We start from the raw sequence: 21,228 nt of genomic DNA, 5'->3' as shown, positions 1-21,228 counted from the left end.
TTTCACTTTTATTGGTTTTCTCTTAGAATATGATATTCAATAAATGATTTTTTTCTTATTATATGGCCCATTATTTTTGTTTTCCATCAATTTTTAGTTGATCACTTATATTTATATATAAATCATGATATTGAAGCCCACAACCCAATTCGTAGAAGCCTATTTCCGTTCCCTTTAAAGCCCCAAACCCAATTCGTAGAAGCCTGTTTTCGTTCGTTTTAAATTCAATTTTTCCTATCACCCAATCCAGTTTCCTAAAACTTATACACAACGGCTATCCCAATCCACCGCCATTGAAACCCTTATAAACCCCTTCGCTCTCTCTCTCTGCAACTGAGCTCTCCGATCAACAAGAATCAGAGACGAACCTGATCAAGAATTCTCTTTGCCGTATAAGACGCTACAAATCAGTGCTCTCTCTCTCTCTCTCTCTCTCTCTCTCTCTCTCTCCAATTGAGCTTCCTGTGCGATCAACAAGGATAAAAGAGGAACCTGATCACGAATTCTCTTTGCCGTATAAGCGCTACAAAATCAGTTCTCTGTCGCTCTCTCTCTCTGTCTCCAATAAGCTTACTGTGCGATCAACAAGGAGCAAAATCGAATCTGATCAGGAGTTCTCTTTTCCAATCTCTCTTTCCTCCAGTCTCTCAGTTTCTTTATTTGTATTTTTTTTTCACTTTTTTTAAAATTGATTTGGTGATTGTGCAGAATTGGCTTTCTTTTATTTTTCCTTTTAATTTGTCCATTTCATTCTGTGTTTTCCGTCTATATCTCTTTCAATCTTTCTCAGAATTGAGTTTCTTTTTATAGTTTCTATTTCATTCTCTGTTTTTCATCTATATCTCTTTCTTTCTGAGAATTGCGTTTATTTTGTTATTCCTTTTAGTTTCTGTCTTTCATTCTGTGTTTTTCATCTACATATCTATCTATTTGAGTTTCACGCAGGAGCAATGAATTCTTCAACGTCGAGAAATCATCTTGAGGAACTTGTTTGGAAAAGAAAGTCAAGAGAAAACGTAAGATTAAAATTTTGCTCATGATTAAATTATATTTATATGCGTTTTATCTGCTTTATTCTTGATAAAGATAAAGAACTAGATTACCGTTTCTGCCTTATCATGGGAATTTTTATGTATAGGGTCAGAGCAGTTATAATCTTGCCCCCTTTGCATTTTACCTTGGTTTCAATACTCCAATTGTTAGTGTTATATTATATTTTCTTCTTGAGCCGATGATTCTTTAGTTGCTTTTTGCTGGTCATTATGGTGATTCAAACTTTTGGTTCATTAACCTAGTTCTGCCAACCTCTTTCTATCATAGAAAAGAAAAATTACTTGTGAATTTTCTTATAATAGTTCAAATTTGTCCGAGTTAGTCCATTTCTTGGGAAATTTCTGTATTACAGATCATTACTGGAGTCCACATTGGTGGTGTTTTGACCTTTTGCATCCCCATTTGCTAAATTATTTTCTAAAAAGAGTACAGTTTGATCAACTATTTAGATTTAGAACTTAGAATGGTAATTGTCACCGAGAATCCGTTATTCTTCTACATTTTTATTCAATTAAGTTTCAACATTCTAATTAAATCACATCTGGTTTCACTCAACATTTATTTTTGATTAAAGTAAAAATGTATAATGTTTAAACCTATATTTGTAAAGATACCCTTAATTCATATATATATATATATATATATATATATATTTTTGTTTTGGATAAAAACTCCTGCTTATCTTCAAAGGATACTCAATAGATACATATATATCCACACGTTTATGATTGTTGATGTTTCTTTCAAGTTTCTAAGTAAATATTGCTTGTCGTGTGAACAGTTCGATAGATTCATTCCAAATAGGTCAGCTATGGATTTCGATTACGCACGGACAATGTTGACGGGGAGGAAAGGCAAAGAAAACGCAGCAGCTGCATGTTCTCCTGAAAAGAATGCTTACCAGAGGCGTCTGGCGGAGGTGTTTAATATGAATGGGAGACGGATCTTGGCATTCAAGAACAAGCCACCAGTACCAATAGATTTGTTTGCAGACAAGATGGTTATGTCTTTTCATCATTCTAAACCCATAAAGCCTCATCGACAGATTCCTCAGGTTTGTTATTTTTGTAGTCTGTATAATAAATTATGCTTGAAACTTGAAACAATTAGTTCCGGGCCTTTTAAAAACCAGCAAATGTGTGTTTAGATTGGGGCACACACATTTTTATCGTATCGTGGAATCAAAAAGTTATAGTTGATGGCTATTAATCTTTCAAGGTTCATGTAAATGGGGAAACTTTATCATTGAGTTATTTTTTAACTGAAAATAAATAAAAATCTGACCTTATTGTGGAAAGAGTCAAGAGAATCTAAAGCAACGCAACTTATGCTAGGGGTTAATAAAAGTGCTTTATAACTTCTTTGATGTTAATTTTATTATTATATTCTCTTTCGAAAATGTTGTTGTCTATGTAATGGCTCTGCTGCCATTAAGAATCTGAAAATTTGCTTTTGACTTTTTACAGAGGCCAACAAGAACACTTGATGCTCCTGATCTTGTGGATAATTTTTATCTGAATTTGCTAGACTGGAGCATTAACAATGTGATAGTAATTGCTCTGGGTTGCACAATATATTTGTGGAATGCTTCAGATAGTTCTATCTTTGAACTCGTGACATTTGATGAAGAAGATGGTCCAGTTACAAGTGTTAGCTGGGCTCCTGATGGTCAGCATATTGCAATTGCTCTTAGTAATTCTGATGTTGAACTGTGGGATAGCATCTCGAACCGAAAGGTTAGCAATCTTCACTGTTGGCTTTTCTTATAAGTAGACAATTTTTTTCATGAGCTGACAATTTTCTTCTTATTTTTCTTATTGCACAGCTGAGAACACTGTCAGGTGGTCGTTGGTCTCAAGTAAATTCTTTGGCTTGGAACCAGCACATACTTACAACCGGAGGAATGGATGGTAAAATCATAAACAACGATGTTAGAATAAGAGAAAACATTGTTGGAACATATGTGGGACACCAACAACAGATCTGTGGATTAAAATGGTCAGCCTCTGGCCAAAAATTAGCAAGTGGAGGAAATGATAATCTTGTATTTATTTGGGACCAGTCTAAACCCTCTATGAATTCTCCGAGACAGTGGCTTCACAAAATTGAGGGTCACAGAGCCGCAGTGAAGGCCCTCACCTGGTGTCCATTCCAGGCAAATTTGTTGGCGACAGGCGGAGGTGTTGGTGATGAGTCAATTAAGTTTTGGAATAGCCATACTGGTGCCTGCTTGAATTCAGTAGAAACTGGTTCTCAGGTCTGTGCTCTGTTGTGGAGCAAGCAAGAACGTGAATTGTTAAGTGCTCATGGATATCCACATAATCAGCTTACTTTGTGGAAATATCCATCAATAAAAAAGATGGCAGAACTCTTTGGTCATACGTCTAGAATCCTTCACATGACTCAAAGCCCAGATGGGCACACCGTGGCAACTGCAGCTGCAGATGAAACTCTGCGATTTTGGAATGTTTTTGAGACCCCTGAAGTTGCAAAACGTGCTCCAAAAGCAGCAGACTCTGAGCCATTTGCCTATTTGAGTCGCATACGTTGAAGGTAACATAAATATTGATTACCTCAATTCTTTTAATCAAATATAGATAGAAGTTTCTATAGTTTCACTTGAAATCTGAATTTTTAAGTTTAATGAATGATGAGTATAGGATGCATCCTATATAATATTTATAGGAGGTATAAGTGTGAGATAGATAGGTTTTTTCAGAAGGTATAAATGTGAGATAGATTAATTTTTTGTAGATTATATATTTCTTGATGGATTATCAGAATAATGAGATATCTTTTGTTCGTTTGTGATCTTTAAAATACCTTATGCAGGAGAAAGACAATCCATATTTCGTTCCGTTAGCATGGGTACCTTCAAGTTAGGAATTCTGATCCTTAGAGAGATTTGGCACAAAAACAGGTCTCTGTATCTTACTCATGTTTATATTGCATGATAACAAATTTTGTTACGTTTTCTTTTTTCTTCAAATAATATTTTAGTAATTACTATTTTGATAACTTTATATTAATCATCTTAGTTGTGGTGCTGCGAGGCAGGATCCCTTGATGACTTGCTAGCCTTGTGGCTCATGTATTTTTTATTATCTAGTTTGGATATGCTCTTCCCTCCATATTATCATTTAAGTGTTCTTTATTCTTCACTCTATTCTTACGCTTTCAGTTTCACTTTTTCTTTGATGGAACATTTTTCCTCATAAAAAATTTGAAGATGATGGGTCTTGCAGGGGAACTTGGTTATCTCATTTTCTACCACCATCCAGCAGGATTGTGCAGTTATCAAATGTGATTGTATGCATACATAAATATTTCCTTAAAATCCTAGACATTTTGCTTCCTGAAACTAGACACCAAAAGGTTAAAAAAGTACGTCAAGTGTAGGGATCAGAAATAGATTCTTCCGTTTATGAATATGAATTTCACATTTTATTTTTTGAATTGCACAATTCTCTTGGATGCGAAACAGAAAGATTTGTGACTCCAGTTCTTGACTAATTTTTATGTAAATTTTTATGTTAAACCATACATTCCGAAGCATTAGCTTGGCCAATTAACCTTGAAAAAGTCAGACTGTGTGTTTCTAAATTGGATGTTAAGAACTTTAATGAACTGATGAGTTGCGCTCTTTACAATGGTCCGGAGGGGACCCAGCGGGTTGGATTACATTATGAGAGATAATTCTATAACCTTTTCATAACATTCTCTGTATAGGTTAACAGTATTTAATTTCAGGTATTCAATTCTCTGCTAAGATCCAGATGATTGCTTCCTTTACGAGACATTTACTTTTAAAGAAAAAAGAAATTAGACCTTTGGACATCATCTTTTTCATCCCTCTGTTAATGATAGTCAAGACTTCTCAAATAATACTTTTGGAAATTCCTTCTTATGATTTATGAAGATCTTTTGGAAATTCCTTTCTACGTAGTTATAGGTCAGCCTCTGGTGAAATAAAGTTCAGACGGGGATGATAGGTCTTCCCCTCTAGGAATAAATTGAAGACTACAGTATGTATGCTTTACTCAGACATGCTTCTATCTTGATGTTTCTTTGCTTTACATGCTCCAGAATGAAGGTTTGAAGAATCTATTATAGATTGTATCTAGATAAGTTTTATTTGATTTCTTGTTCTAAAATTTTGTAAAAGTTGAAAGATTTATGTATTCCTTCTACAATGGTTGTGCAGTGTCAAAAGAGGAGCAGACTGTTCTATTGTGTATCTTCAAGAGAGATGCTCTAGTGTTTTGGCTTTCCACTATGAGGATGAAGTTATATATAATTCATGCTCCACAAGAAGTGCTGAAATGCATGGTTAGTCCCTTTTAATATATATGGCTATTTATTATTTCTCATTATGTAACATATACTTGTAAGTTTTATCGTCAGAAACCTTACACATGTTAATTTTTAATGGTAGAAATTATGATTTACTTTGTTTGTTAGTTTGTTATTAAATAAGGTTTTTTTTAACTAATCAATTAGATTTTATGCATGTTGAGTTGTGTAAGAGTTAGGAAAAAGAATATTAAATATTTATTTGCGTTTTATTGAAATGAAAATAGAGATATATATGCATGTAGATGTATTCATATATGATAACTAACATAAATCACCTTATTAATTTTTTTCCTAATTACGCTAATATATTTGAAAAGATAATCATACTATTATATATAGGGAATATTATATAATATTCTAAGACTACTAATCAACTTGGAGCATATGTATTAATTATGTTCCAACTTGTTCTAAAAATACTCAATTCGTATTCCATTTAAAGGGCTTGTGAATATATTACAAAATTGTTCTTCTGTCTTCACATAACCAGTAGATATAAAGTTTTCCTGAATCTTTTCTTGGATAAATTGACAATCAATCTCAATATATTTGGTTATCTCATGATACATAAGATTTGAAACAATATGAAGGGCAACTTGATTATTGCACTAGAGTTTTGCAGGAAATCTGAGCCTCAAATCCACTTCATCTAAAAGATGATGTATTTATAAACTTTCGTATGTGAACTGGGTCATAGCTCTATATTTAGACTCTACGCTTGAGTGAGATACAATTGTTTGCTTCTTACCTTTTCATAATACGAGATTTCCACCAACAAAAACACAATAACTCGTAATAGACCTTCTATCAATCTCAGATCCAACCCAATCAGCATCTATAAAACATTCATTATGAGTATATCCGTAATTTCTAAACACTATGCCGAGTCTTGGTACACCTTTTAAGTAACACAAAATCTGTTCCAAAACCTCTCAATATTTGACTATAGGTGCAGACATAAATTGACTTGCAACAATAACAAGATATGCAATATCTGAACAAGTCACGGTGAGGTAATTCAAATTTTCAATTAGTCGCCTGTATTTTTCTAAATTATCAAGGGGATTACCATCATCTTTTATAAGATGTTCATTGGTACCATATGTGTATCGCATGACTTAGCTCTCAGCTTTTCTGTTTTTGCAAGTAGATCAAGTATATACTTTCTTTGAGATAAAAAAATCTATTCCTTGTTTCTTGTTACTTCAATTTTCAATAATTATTTTAGTTGTCCCAAGTTTTTGGTATTGAACTTTGGATGCAAGAATGACTTGAGAGAAGATATTCTTGCATCATTATCTCCTGTAATCTTAATATCATCAATATAAATAATAAATATAATACTAGTTGTTGATTATTTAAAAAGATTGAATGATCATATTTGTTCTTCTTCAATCCGAACTTACAGACTACCTCATTAAACTTGTCAAACCATGCATGGGGACTCTGCTTCAAACTATACAAAGATTTCTCCAGATGACAGAATTTCATGTACTCTTCCTGAGCAACAAACCAAGGTAGTTGCTCTATAGCCACTTCTTCTAAGAGATCAACATGAAGAAATATATTTTTAATATACAGCTAGTGTAAGGGGTTAGTTCTTGGAGGCTGCAATAGATATGAATAAACGAATAATGGTAAATTTGGCCACTGAAGAGAATGGATTAGAATAGCCCAGAAGTCTGAGCATAATAGTTTGTTGCCAGTCGAGTTTTAAGTCTCGTCACAGAGCCATTTGGATTCACTTTGATTGCAAATACCATTTACACTCTACAACTTTTTTTTTTGGGTAAATCCACCAGATCCTAGATATGAGGTATCATGATTATCATCAAGAGTATTTATCTCTTCAAGCATGACATTACGCTAACTAGGATGATTCAGAGCCTTCTTAAATATCTTGAATATAGAAGTGAAATTTATAGAAGCAATTAAAAAGATAGATGAAGGAGACAAGTGACAGTAAGAAATGAAATTAGCAATGAGATAAGTAAAATGAGGAATGATTCATTGACATATACCTTTACGAAAACTTATGGAAAGATTAAGATCATGAGTGGAAGGATCAGATGACAAAGAAGTTGGTGCGAGACCTGTATCATTAGTATGTTGTCTTTTAGAATAAGCATGAATAATTGGCAGTTGTTCTTGAGTTGAAGGGACACCATTATCAGTTTGCTTAGAAGGCACATCAAAAGAAATATCATTATCTGGTTGCTTTATAAAGGTACTGTTCTGGAATCTATAGATGAGTCATTCATTGTCCTTCACCTGATTTGTAGAACTGGACTGTGAGGAGAAGAACAGTATATTCTCTGAAAAGATTATATCGGTGGATACTAGATATTTATTGAGGTATGGAGAATAACACTAATATCTCTTTTGCAGACGAGAATATCCCAAAAAGGCACACTTCAAGACTTTGGGATTTAACTTAGTAATACTAAGTCGTACATCTCGATCATAACAAATACTACCAAATACTCGTGGTTGTATTACAAATAATGACTTATTCGGAAAAAGAATACTGTAACAAATATCACTTTCGAGTATTGTAAACGGTAGACGATTAATCAGGAAATAAGTAGTGGATACAATCTTAACCCATAATTACTTAGGAACTTGTGTCTGAAATAAAAGGACTCGAGCAGCCCCGTTTTGATATGGTGTTTGAACACAAGAAGACTAATGAAAAATCCCATGTTGAGTCATATAATTTTGAAATGAATATGATATATATTCTTTAACATTATCACTTCTTAGCACATGTATAGAAACATTAAATTGAGTTTTGATTTTTGCATGAAAAGCACAAAAATAAGCAAACACTTCATAATGATATTTAAACTCTGTTTTAGACATAACAGGACATGAACCCCAAATATCATAATGAACTAATTCAAATGCAGACTTAGTTTGTTTATTAATTTTTTGACTCAACGAGTTACGACGGTGTTTTGCAAATTTACACGACTCACAATCTAATGAAGTTACACTATGAAATTAATTACATAACTTTTTCAACACAGTGAAGATGGATGTCCCAACTGATAATGTACTTCAAATAGAGAAGCAACACTACACCAGACAACTGATCGAGACACCCAACTATCAAGAATGTAGAGACCGTCTAATACATGTCCTTTACCAATAATCTATTTCGTCATAAGATCTTAAAAAAGACAATGATAAGGAAAGAATGAGATACAACAATTAAGATTTGTAGTAAGTCTACTTATAAAATCAAATTGAAAGCAAGTTTAGGTAGACGTAAAATAGATGTCAAGGTGTGCTCTGTGTGATTGAAAGCTAAAGAAAATATTAGAGTTACCTGTCATGTGATCTGTATCATCAAAACTAATTACTCATTTGTTTGATGAGGAGATAAAACACTTTTTTACTTGATTTAGCAGAAGTAGTGGTTGGTGTACATTCTTTCAAAGATTCTTAAAACTGAGAGAATCTTGCATACTCATCGGCTGAAACCATAAGAGTTTTCTTAGAAAAGGAACTAATAGCAATAGTAGCAATATCAGTAATTTGTGTTCTTTAATTGCGATTCTGTAATTTCTTGCATTGTCGTTTTGTACGTCCGTTCATGATAGTAATAACAAATAATATTGCTTGAATCATTATTCTGACTGTCTTTTGCTCTGCTTCTTCCTCTAGTATTATTTTTTCCTCCTCCAATGCACACCTTAATCTAAAATGGTACTCGCAGAACTGCCCGAAATCATGTTGGAGAGTAGATGATCGCTTATTGTTGCGAGATTTGCTTTGCTGTGACTTTCTCCTCTCCAACCATCTAGTTTCGTGCTCAAAATCGGTCGACCGTGCTCTTCTGCGACTTCTGTCTTTGTACGGGAAAACAACACGACGAGAATACCCTCCTCCGACGAACTCGACGCACACAGCCTCAAACTCCCTCCTCTGCTTCTCCCGCATACACCACCGTGCTGGCTGCACTCTGAACTGCTTGGAGATTGATGGTCGACTTCCTCCATCGCCAAAAATGGGTTGTTCAAACATTCTTTTGTTCTGACGTAATCTAACCCCTAAAATTCTAACCCTAAATTTAGCTATGATACCGTGTAAGAGTTAGGAAAAAAATATTGAATATTTACTTGTGTTTTATTGAAATCAGAATAAAGATATATACATGTAGATATATTCATATATAGTAAATAACATAAATCACTCTATTAATTTTCTTCTTAATTACGCTAATATATTTCGAAATATAATCATGCTATTATGTGTAAGAATATTATATAATATTTTAACAAGTTGTAATAGTTTATTTTTAGGAGATTAAATATCATGTACTTAGTGTTGGATTATTTATCAACAAATGGATTTAATGTGAGTCTTGGTGTGCATAACAAACTATCGGTTTATTGGGTCTATTTAAAAGTAATTAATTACGGTTAAATGATTACGGACTTTAATGCATTAGGTTTAAGTATGAGCTTGTAATATGTGCTGATATCATATTTATAATTTCTCATTTTATGATGGACAAAATAGAAAATAACAAAAGTCAATAATACAAAAAGTGGTTATGATCCCTAAATCACACGTGTGCATTTTGTTTATTTTCTGTTATCCCGTCAGCAGTAAAAAATTAATATTTTTACATTCACGTGTTGATTTGAAAGATTTACTGCAAGATGATAAGATCTTTTTTGTTATGGATTCAAGTACACTTTAGTGTTCATGCTCTTTGATTCAATATGAGTTTTCTTATTATTTTTCAGATCTAGTTTGATTTGATTTTTAACAAGTGGTATCAAAGTTACCTCGTATTGAATCTTTGATATTCGAGTTTTACTTTTTTGATACAGATATATATAGATTTTTTCTTTTAATTATGGATTAATGAAACAAATTTTTTTTGAATACATTTTTCTTTGGCTTTGTGGAGTTTTCAGATATGTTTTGGGAAATTATAAAATATATATGTGTATATATATTTTGCAGTTTTTTTAGGAGGTCGAATGGCTTCACTGATTACCACGACCAGACCATGAGGTGCAACCGTGAGGTATCACCACGGTAAAAAAAGCCAATATATATGTGGCAGCCTTTGTGTGTGTGTGTGTGTGTGTGTGTGTGTATATATATAGAAGAAAGAATAAGAAAAACATGAAGAAAAAGGGAGGTCTATCGGTCTCCCAAACGCAGCTTCACAGTCGCAACTGCACCTCACGGTCGCAGCTTGCAAAATGGAAACGTCGGCGATGGCCACCGCATGAAGGTAGAAGAAGAAGACCAGAAAGAGAAAAAAAAAAAGGTTTTTTAAATTTTTTTAGGTTTCCTTCTTCTGATTTGGGTTTTGGGCCGTGGACCCAATGTGGTTTTGTTTTTTGTGGGCTGTGGGCCAAACAAGAAACAAGGAAGAAAGAAAAAGGAGGGGAGGAGAGGCCTGTATGTGCATGGGCCCAAAGCCCAAATGAGTTTAGGTCAGACCCGACCCAGTCCAGACCAAACCGGTCAACGGTCAATGTTTGATCGGTCAACGGTCAATGTTTGATCGGTCAACAATCAACGTTTTGACTGATCAATGGTCAATGGCCAACGTTTGACCATATAGAAATTTAAAAAAAAAAATTATTTTTTTATTTTTAAAGATATTTCAGATATTTTCCTTTCTTATAAAGTATAAATTTGATATAACTTTGGATTTAAATATTGGTGTATGTGTATGTATTTTAAAATGAATTAATTTATACAACATTTCAAAGTGATCTCTCTTGTATTAAGTTGATTTATTTTTTAATATAAACAGCTGTATGAGTGTAATTTGTATGAATGTTACTCGGTCCAAAAGGGGGTTAATGTTTAACATATAAATATATGACAGTTATTCAATTTAGCATGTGAATTATAAATCGATCTAAAGGAAGATTTATTGTTTGATGTGTTATTATAAATCGACCCAAATGAAGATTTATTGTTTGTCTTGTTCTTACTGTCAATATTTAATTACTATTATAATATATCACTTACAAGTTAAGATTCTATCCAAATATAAAGTGTTAATGGAGTGTATGATATCCTGATATGAGATTTACTTTTATTTAAATTCATTATTATAGTTTATGTTTTATAATTTTATGCGAGTATTGATTGATTGAATGTTGTTTGTTCTCTGTTCAGTTCCTTTTTTTGCTGGAAGTATTAGCGTAAATGTTAATTTTATCCGAATATTAAATGATATAAACTTCAAGACAGAGAAAAATAGTGTTAGCTTTGTTTTTGGAGTTATGGATTTGGATTGAGCTTTACGGGTTGATCAACTAGAGCTACTTACTTCTGACTATCTCTTGAAGATAAAAGGGAGTTTGAAAGATGGAATTGGTTAAACTGTATGAGTTTGTTGGTATTGCAATAGGCCATTCCAGAAGTTTTTAAGGGCACTGTGTTCGATGAAATCACTATAACTAGAGATTTTCTTGAGTCTCTCGAGCAACATTTCGCCATGAGTAATAAGACCAAAGCGTGTAAACTTTTGATGAACCTTGTTTCCATGAGATATGAAGGAAAGAAAACATAAAAGAGTACATAATGAAAATGTCTCATACAAGGCACTCATATTGGACTTATCACAAGAATTACTGGTGTACTTTGTTTAGATCTCTCTTTCACCACAGTTTAACCATTTTAAAGTGAGCTATAACTGCCAGAAGGAATCTTGGACTCTCAATGAACTCATCTCACACTGTGTTCATGAGGAGGAAAGACTAAAGTATGAGAAAATAGAGAGTACTCATCTAACTACGATCTCAAATGACAAGAAGAATAAGAAAAAAAAAACCGGTAGAAGTGTTGCGGTTCCAGTGCAACAGGAGAAATAACAAAAGGTATAAAATGATAGTGTCTATTTCTTTTGTAAAGCTCTGGGTCATCAAAAAAAACAATACGTCAACTATCATGTGTGGCGCGCAAAGAAATGTATACTTCTTAATTTTATTTATTCTGATGTTAATTTAACTTTGGTACCTGGACACACATGGCGGACAGATTATAGTGCAATAACTCACATTAATGTGTCCATGTAAGGTTTCCTTCGTTATCACAAGCCTAATGAATGTGTCATATTCATTTATGTCGACGATGACAAACCAGTGGAGATGGAAGCAATTGGTACGTTTAGATTATTATTAAATGTAATACCCTTAATTAATTAATTTATTATTTTATAAATATAATTTTTTATTAATTTTTTTAATTCTTATTTAATGTAAAAATGTAGAAAATTAAATGGATGATGAAATTGAAAACAATTTTGAGAAAAATGAGTGAAAATTTAGGTTCTGAGAGTATTTTTGAAAAGAAAATCAGAAATTGGGGGTCAAAACATAATCTAAGAAAATTGTGCCACGTAGGACATCCAGTCAGTAGCCCCGACGAATCGGAGCGCGCGGGCAAGGGACGCTGATGCTGTACCACACGGGAGGCCACACGGACGATCCACATGCCCGCGATCAGACGGTCCGGATTCGTTCCCGCACGCACAGATAGTTAGGATCAGTTCCCTCCTCAGACGTGATCGGACGACCACGATTAAACGAAATGAATGGTTCAGATCCACTTCTTATTTAAATGCGATCAGACGACCCAGATCAAATCACGATGAATAGTCCAGATTCACTTCCTATTTAAATACGATCGAACGGTTCAGATCAAACGCAATGGACGACTTAGATTAAAAGGAGACGGATATAAATAACTCTCTTCACACTAAACCCTAACCCTATTCGCCAAACCCCCCCGCTGGAGAAGAATCAGTCGTCGGGAAGGAAGCTGACCGCCGGCACCGTCGTGCCAGAGCTACTTTCGATCGCCAAAAGAGGTAAAAAAAATTTTCTTTCCTCTAAATTCGATTTTAATCACCCACATGGTCAAATTAGAGCAAAAGGACCGGTGGATTAGCCGGAAACCGCAAACAAAACCGGGGACGCTGCGAAAAATGCAAAAATCACCTCAGATGAGGTCCTTTCCGATTCTTGTTATGCGTAATTCTTCCACCATTGTAATCGCCATCCCATTCTCTACAGGTTGACAGAGGCAAAACACCCAACCGCGAAGGTGAACTGACAGAGTCACTGCACCAGAAAATCCCACTGCCGGTAAGTTTCAGTTTTTTTGACTTTTTTGGCCAACCGAGGCCTCTTAATGTGTTTTCTCGCAGGAATTGGTACCGGCCAAAAACAGCCAATCCGAGGCAAACCGCCGCTGCGAGCAGCAGTGTCGTCACTAGAGTATAGCAGAGCTGCCATGCTGGAATTTTGAAATTGGCCAAAAAGGATTCGTAACACTGATTTTTTATTTTTTGGGATATTTCTAGGTATTTGAAACACGTTTCAATCTATAAAGAAAAATTTAGGGAACCAGGGGACCACCAGTAGGCACAGTCAAAAATTAACATTTTGGACATTAGTTTTAGTAAGAATCCCTCACCTTATTCCCTATCATGGAATTGAAGTTTAATTTTAAATAATATAGTATTTTATGACACTTAGGAAACATTCATAATGAATTACAGGTTATTAATAGAGGCAGAACTAGTTATTTACTATCGTTTGCTATGTTTAACCGATTACCTGATTTTACAGTTTTTGAATGCATAATAATATACTGAAATTGGTATGATGATGTGATTGTATTCCATTGATGCATGTTTTGCTTATTTTATGTGATTATGGTTGAATTAGGAAACTGAAAATTAAAGGTAAACGGAAAATTGTTTGATTAAGTGGATGGATGAAACGACATCCTTACTGGATATCCTGGAAGATGGTGAACGGACTGGGTACATAGAAAACTCTATCGTGAACGTTTCCTCATACCAGACAAGGTATCGAGGTTTGGTAATTGCGCTCATATCGGACGGGGTATAGGAATGGTCCATTTTACCCTCATATCGAACGAGATATTGAGGGATGGTATCTTTTGGCGCTCATACTGGAAGAGGTATGAAGGGTTTATTGAAACTGTAAAAAAAAGAGGGTTCACGCATAGTGGGACATCCCTATGGACCTCCATGGATACCAGTAGGCTGATAAAATGGAAGGTTATTGTTCGAACTGATCATATATGAAATTATGATACGTATTATGTTATTGACTTTATAGGTTGTTTTTGGTAATCTCGCTACGGTAAGTATACAGTAAATAATTTTATTTATGACAAACGAATTTACTTAAATTAAGAGCTCCATTAGTTATTTTTATGATTTTTACAAACCTTCATTTCTGTGTCGGTGAGTAGTGTGATATTCTTACTGGGCTAATGTAGGTCATTCTTTCATTAACCATTTCAGATCAAGAGGACTAGGATCCAGAGATCGATCCACAAGAGAGTTGCGAGTAGGATATTCAGTTTATATACTTTTAATTTATTTTTTTGATTATTAGTTGTTCTTTTAAAAGAGTTATTCTCGTAAGCCCTATTTGGTACTTTTAGTTATTGTGTAAGGAATATAAACCCTAATTTATTATTTCTCTTCCGCACTAAATTTATAATTTATCATCTTTGGAGTTTCTGGGGCCGTTATATTAATAATTGGATATTATTTGGATTTGGAAGAGACTTATGTTGTACTGCCATTTAGATAGAATTTGATTTCTATTTTTGTATTAGACAAATTTAGTTATTTTTGTTCTTTTGGAAGTGGAATATTTCGTATTTTTTATGATTCCAATATGGTTGATACTGGTTCTTTATCAACTCATGATAATCTTTATTTACTACATACAATTGTTTCCTATAATGAATCTTTGTATGTGGGTACAAAAGGTGTCAAGTGTAAATTAATCTGTGTGAATTCTATCTCATTATGGCACAAGAGATTATGTATTATCTCCAAATGGAGAATAGAAAGACTTGTGTTGGATGAAATTCTTGATCCCTTTGATTTTACAAATTTTAACAGATGTGTTAATTGTATCAAGAAAAAACATACAAACATTAAGAGATTAGATGCCAACAAGGCTATAGACATATTAGAGCTGATTTATACAAATATTTGTGGACCATTCCCTACAGTTTCTTGGAATGGTCAACAATGCTTCATAACATTCATTAATGATTATTCTATATATGACTACCTGATGAGGAATCCAAGATCAATCAATATGATTAAGAACTCACACAATTTGTATTTAAATGCATAAAAGGAATTGATCCTATAAAAACCCTTTATACTTAACTCACTATCAAGAATGATGGAAACTAAGGTCACTGGAAATGAAAGAAATAGAATGAAAAAATGCCACAATGTCGTACTTTGATAAGTAGATCCACTTCTTATTCAATAAGATGATGAAAGAGCCTCTCTTTAAAGAAAACACTTTTATTATTATTGAGGTAATTTCTAAATGCCTTACCATGAAGATTTGGTAGCCTATTTATAGGTTACGCCAAGTAAATAAAAAAAAAATCTCTTAATTTAATTTGTAATTATATAAAAATTAAATTAAAAACTAATTTTCGAATTAAAATAGATTTATTCTTCCTCTTTAATTAAAAGTGATCGTAGTCAAATTAAGAGGGTGTCATATGAAAATAAATTAAAAATTAAAAGTTAATTTCCTTACCAAGATAAATTTAGTCTTTTCCTTTAATTAAAAGAAATTGTAGTCAAATTAATAGAGAGACATATGGAAATTTAGGTCCGGTCATAAGATCTCTTTTTTGGCCTATTCTCTCATCTTTATTTGGATTGAGCTTTCTCTTTATGGTTCATGTCCATACTCGCATCACTACCTTTATCTCATTCATAAGAAATCACAGTTCCTGAATGTGTTCAAAAATTTTAAGACAGAAGCTGAGAACCAATTCAATAAAAAAATTAAGTCTATTATATCTGACCGTGGTGGTGAATATTATGGTAAATATGACAGATCAAGTGAATAACTTCTAGGATCATTTGCTAAGTTCCAAGATGAATGCAGTATCATCCCACAATATACCATACCAAGTTCTAGCGTGAATGGTGTTGCTGAAAGGTAAAACATAATACTTAAGGATATAGTGAAGAGTATGATTAGTCATTCTACCTTGCTTGAATCACTATGAAGAGAAGTATTAAAGACTGCAACACATATACTCAACAGAGTTCCAACTAAAGCGACTACAAAGACCTCTTTTGAGCTTTAGACAAGTAAGAAGCTTAGTTTAAAATATTTGCACATTTGGGGATGTCCAGCTGAGGCCAAATCCACCTGAAAAGAAACTAGATTCAAAACATTTCAATTGCTATATTGACTATTCTGAAATATCCAAAGGTTATAAGTTTTATGATCTCACTACTAAGACAATTTTTGAGACAAAAAATGTCCAATTCTTTGAGAATGTTAAGTTTGCGGGGGGAGAGAGAGTTTGAGACCTTGTTTTTGAAGAAAAATATATTGATATTCTCTTAGTTGCTCTTGATAGTGATCATGATCAAGTTCTCATACTTTGCATTGTTCAAGAAACAAATCCAGATCAAGACAATATCATAATACCTTTTGTTCATACTCAATAAACTATTCCAGAAGAACAAACTTCACTCCTTCAAGAACCAATGCCATTCAAAAGATCCACTAGAGAGAGAAAAAATGTAATTCCATATGATTACATTATATTTCTTCAAGAACATGAGGATGACATTGGAATGGTGGAAGATGATCCAATCAACTTCCATTAAGTCATGGATAGTTCTAACTCTCAAAAGTAGATTGATGCCATGAATGAAGATATTAAGCTCGATGAAAAACAATAATGTTTGTGATCTTGTCCCATTACTTGAAGGTGTGAAACTCATTGATTGCAAATGAATTTTTAAAACTAAAAGGGATTCAAAAGGTGATGTGAAAAGGTACAAGACACGTTTATCACTAAGGGCTTTACATAGAAAGAAGACATCAATTATAAATAGACTTTCTCTCCAATTTTATCGAAAGACACTTTCAGAACTATAGTGGCTTTATTGGCACATTTTGATTTTGAGTTGTATTAGGTGAATGTTAAGACAACATTTCTCAATGGTGACATTGATGAGACAATTTATATGTTGCAGCTAGAAAAATTTATATCGAGTGATGCAAAAAAATGGTTTCTAAATTGAAAAATTGATTTGTGGACTTAAGCATGCTTCTCGTCAATGGTATCATAAATTCCATCAAACTATTATCTCGTTCAATTTTGAGATGAATATAATGGATGATTGTGTATACCATAAGTTCAGTGGGAGTAAATATATTTTTATGATTTTACATGTCGATAACATATTATTTACCAACAATGATATAGGCTTATTGTGTGAGATCAAGAAATTTTTTGACACAGGAATTTGAGATGAAAGATGTTGGGGATGTTTATTTTCTATTAGGGATTTAGATACATCGGGATTGCTTTTGGGGTATTTTTGGATTATCACAAAAGAGGCATATCGAAAAAGTTCTTAAGAGATTTGACATGTAAGATTGTAAACCAGATGACACCTCTGTATCTAAAGGAGATAAGTTTCATCTAAGTCAATGCCCTAAGAATGACTGTGAAACTAAGGATATACAAAAGATTCTTTGTGCTTCAGTCGTAGGGAGTCTTATGTATCCATAGGTTTGTACGCATTTGGATGTTGCATACATTGTTGGGATGTTAGGGAGATATTTAAGCAATTCAAATATGGATCACTGAAAAATAATCAAATGTGTTACGTGGTATCTTCAGAGAATAAAAGATTATATGCTCACATACAGGAGGTTAGATCAGTTGGAGATCATTGGTTATTATGATTCTGTTTTTGCTGGATGTTAAGATAACATAAAATCTACATCAAGCTATATCTACTTGCTTGTTGGGGGAGCCATTTCCTAAAAAAGTGCTAAGCAAACACTTATAGTCTTTTCCACCATGGTAGTAGAGTTTATAGTATGTTATGAAGTGTCAAATCATGAAAAATGGCTGCGAAATTTTGTCACTAGGTTGGCATTATAGATGAAATTGATATATCACTAAAGATATTTTGTGACAATAAATCTGTAGTTATGTATGCTACTAACAACGTGAGCTCAATAAAATCAAATCATATAAATATTAAGTTTCTAGTTGTTAAAAAAAGAGTTCAAAGTAAGTAAATATTAATAAAGCACATCGGGACGAACTCCATAGTTGTAGATCTGCTCACAAAGGGATTACCACCTAAGGTATTTCATGAGCACATTGCTCATATGAGTGTAGTATCTCTTGATCATGTATAGTTGTAGTGGAATTTTTTGTACCATAGTTGCTTTTATGATATAGACATGTCACAAGTTTTGTATTTTGGATTTGGTTTATGAATTTCATATTTTATTTCAGTTATAATGTTTTTGATTTATGTTTCTATTTTATTTATGAATTTTTTTGCAGTTGATCTCACTAACGTTAAGACAAGACCAGTTAGAAGTATGCATGCTTAGATCACATAGCATGTAATTTCCATGTTGCACATCCATACTTGATCAAAGTCGTTCGGTTATACTGATATACGTGACCATTGATGGATTTAACTACGACAGTTGTAGCAAAGAACGTTTTAATCCTATGTCGTTATGACTGATGGATAAGATTATTTAATGATGCATTCAGGTATTGATAGCAAAGTTCTGAGTACACATGCAGTTATTTAACGCACAGGTTAAGGTGGTACATTTAAGTCTAAGTGGAAAATTGTTGGATTTTTTTATCAACAAGTGTTTTTATTATGAGCCTTAATGTGTGTAACAAGCTATCAATTTATTGAGCTCGTTTAAAAATGATTAATTACGGTTAAATGGTTATGAGTCTTAATGTATCGAATTTAAATATAGGCTTGTAATATGTGCAGATACCATATTTATAGTTTCTCATTTTATGATGACCAAAATAGAAAATAACAAAAATCAACAATATAAAAAGCAGTTATGGTCCCAAATCACATTTGTGCGTTTTGTTTATTTTCTGTTATTCCGTCAACAGTGAATATCAATGTTTTTACATCCATATGTTGATTTGAAAAATCTACCGCTGGACGTGAAGATCTCTTTCATTATGGATTCTAGTATATTTCTATGTTCACGCTCTTTGATTCAGTACGAGTTTGCTTATTGTTTTTTCAAATCTAGTTTGATTTAATTTTAACATTTAATGTAACAACTTAAACCTCCATTCAGAGGTCTAATCGCACGCAAATAAGTGATGACAAGTAATTTTTAGAAAACAACTTCCGCAGCTAATATTTAAAAGTTAGAAGTGCATTTCTTACATAACTTAATCTCAAAAAAATTTCTAATATTCGTGAGGTGTGTATAAGTCCTAAAAATAAAAACTTACTACAAAGAAAGTGAACAACCTTAAATATAGTTCGAATCATAGCAAAATAAAAAAAAGGACGGTCTCTTAGCAATCCTCTCATTATTCGGGAGTAGAGTCCTGAACGTTCTTGTCTGAAAAGTATGGATAATGAATTGGGTGAGCTATACTAATTCTGTAAGGATTCAAAAAACCAAACAAACGTAACAATTTACTAAAGTATTATAGAAAACAGTAAAACACCGACGAAATATATTTTTATAAAATTTATTTGATTATTTGAAAACCTCTCATGTTTTTCTCATTCACAATACCATCAAGACACATCACATACGTGCACAAATAACTTGCATTCTCATGGATAAACACCATTGTATCATATCAAATATGTCATCAAATACAATTTATGAATCAAATTAATTTCACATTTCTCTTTCATTTGATATTCAAGGCCACTCATATATTATGTTTTCATTTAATACATTAAATGATCTCCACTACTTGTAGATACTCAAAAATTTTACGAAATCAATGATAAATCGTTGGTTGTACTCATACTGCAACCCATATGAGCACAACGATTATTGGCCGCCCCACATCCCATCATGCGGAACCCTAAGACCCTTACTTGAACCTTAAAACTCTTCAATCGGTTTAGAATAAAATTTAGATCACAAGTAAAAAGGAATCAAATTTGTTCAATCACCCAAATGGTAGAAGTTAAATAGAATCCAAGAAAGATAAATGATATCTCTTGAATGCAATATAAACAAGCACCAAGAACAATTGAAATAGGAAATCAAAATTGAAATACAAGTGATAACAATTGTATTCTAAATTAGCACCTTGTGCATAAAGTGAAAAGAAAGCCAAAATGCTTTCAACTCAATTCTGAAATATTTGATTACAACTCTTGATGTCCACAAAGAAGAGTTCTTTTGGTATTTATAGCCAAAGAAATCAATGATAAGTTACAATACAATAACTACAATTGTAACTCCGATAATAATTAGGGTAATTATGTCATAATTACAATTGTAACTTCAACAATAACTAGACTAATTATAAGCATGTAATTATTATCTAACTCCAATATTCTTAACCAACACCACTAATTGTTTGTGGCACCATATAATTATGGGCTCATTCTTGTAATAAAACTAAGACAAAACTTAAGCCCAAAATGAGTTACACTTGAATATATGGGCTTAATTAACTCAAACTAAAATAAAATAATTCAAAATACTTAAAACAACTCAATTAATCCAGCCCATGCATAAGGCTTATTCACCCATTACCAATAAGACTCAAACAAAGCCAAATTATCTCAAATCATTTAAACCCAATTAAAGTTACGAATTTGGGCTGTTCAAAAAGCTCATATTTGAACCTTCCACAATTGGTCAGATCATTATCCAAATGTTTTTTAGTGAATCTTGGAGCAATTCTTTAAGCTTCTTTATCTTTGGTCTTGTTACTAGTCCACTTAAACTTTCC

General features: G+C 32.9%; 1 protein-coding gene across 10 annotated transcripts; it reads left to right on the top strand.

Moving 5' to 3' along the window:
• The first annotated feature begins 249 nt into the window (after window positions 1-249).
• LOC110824750 (cell division cycle 20.1, cofactor of APC complex-like) lies at window positions 250-19,354 on the top strand. Of its 10 annotated transcripts, none has more exons than XM_088209455.1 (7): window positions 250-1,016; window positions 1,835-2,107; window positions 2,520-2,789; window positions 2,879-3,606; window positions 3,886-3,973; window positions 5,258-5,382; window positions 18,811-19,354. In XM_088209455.1, exons 1-4 carry the CDS (start codon window positions 951-953, stop codon window positions 3,602-3,604), a joined length of 1,335 nt encoding a protein of 444 aa, XP_088065581.1. In that variant the 5' UTR covers window positions 250-950; the 3' UTR covers window positions 3,605-3,606; window positions 3,886-3,973; window positions 5,258-5,382; window positions 18,811-19,354. The 10 variants fall into 10 exon arrangements, with proteins under 10 accessions (XP_088065581.1, XP_088065578.1, XP_088065582.1 ...); XM_088209452.1 differs by adding an exon at window positions 6,818-6,926 and having other exon boundaries at window positions 3,886-5,382; XM_088209456.1 differs by lacking the exon at window positions 18,811-19,354 and adding an exon at window positions 14,735-14,915.
• Window positions 19,355-21,228: the final 1,874 nt, after the last annotated feature.

The sequence above is a fragment of the Carica papaya genome, chromosome 8, assembly GCF_054855325.1.
Source record: "Carica papaya isolate Zhongbai chromosome 8, ASM5485532v1, whole genome shotgun sequence".
Taxonomy (NCBI): Eukaryota; Viridiplantae; Streptophyta; class Magnoliopsida; order Brassicales; family Caricaceae; genus Carica; species Carica papaya.
The sequence above is the reverse complement of the archived record's forward strand: the minus strand, read 5'-3'. Positions and strand labels throughout refer to the sequence as shown.

Bases quoted from the DNA above. Each gene is read 5' to 3' on its own strand.
- LOC110824750 (XM_088209455.1), top strand. From the start codon at position 951: ATGAATTCTTCAACGTCGAGAAATCATCTTGAGGAACTTGTTTGGAAA. The intron at 1,017-1,834 runs GTAAGATTAAAA...TCGTGTGAACAG, and splicing joins AAAGAAAGTCAAGAGAAAAC to TTCGATAGATTCATTCCAAA. The intron at 2,108-2,519 runs GTTTGTTATTTT...GACTTTTTACAG, and splicing joins CTCATCGACAGATTCCTCAG to AGGCCAACAAGAACACTTGA.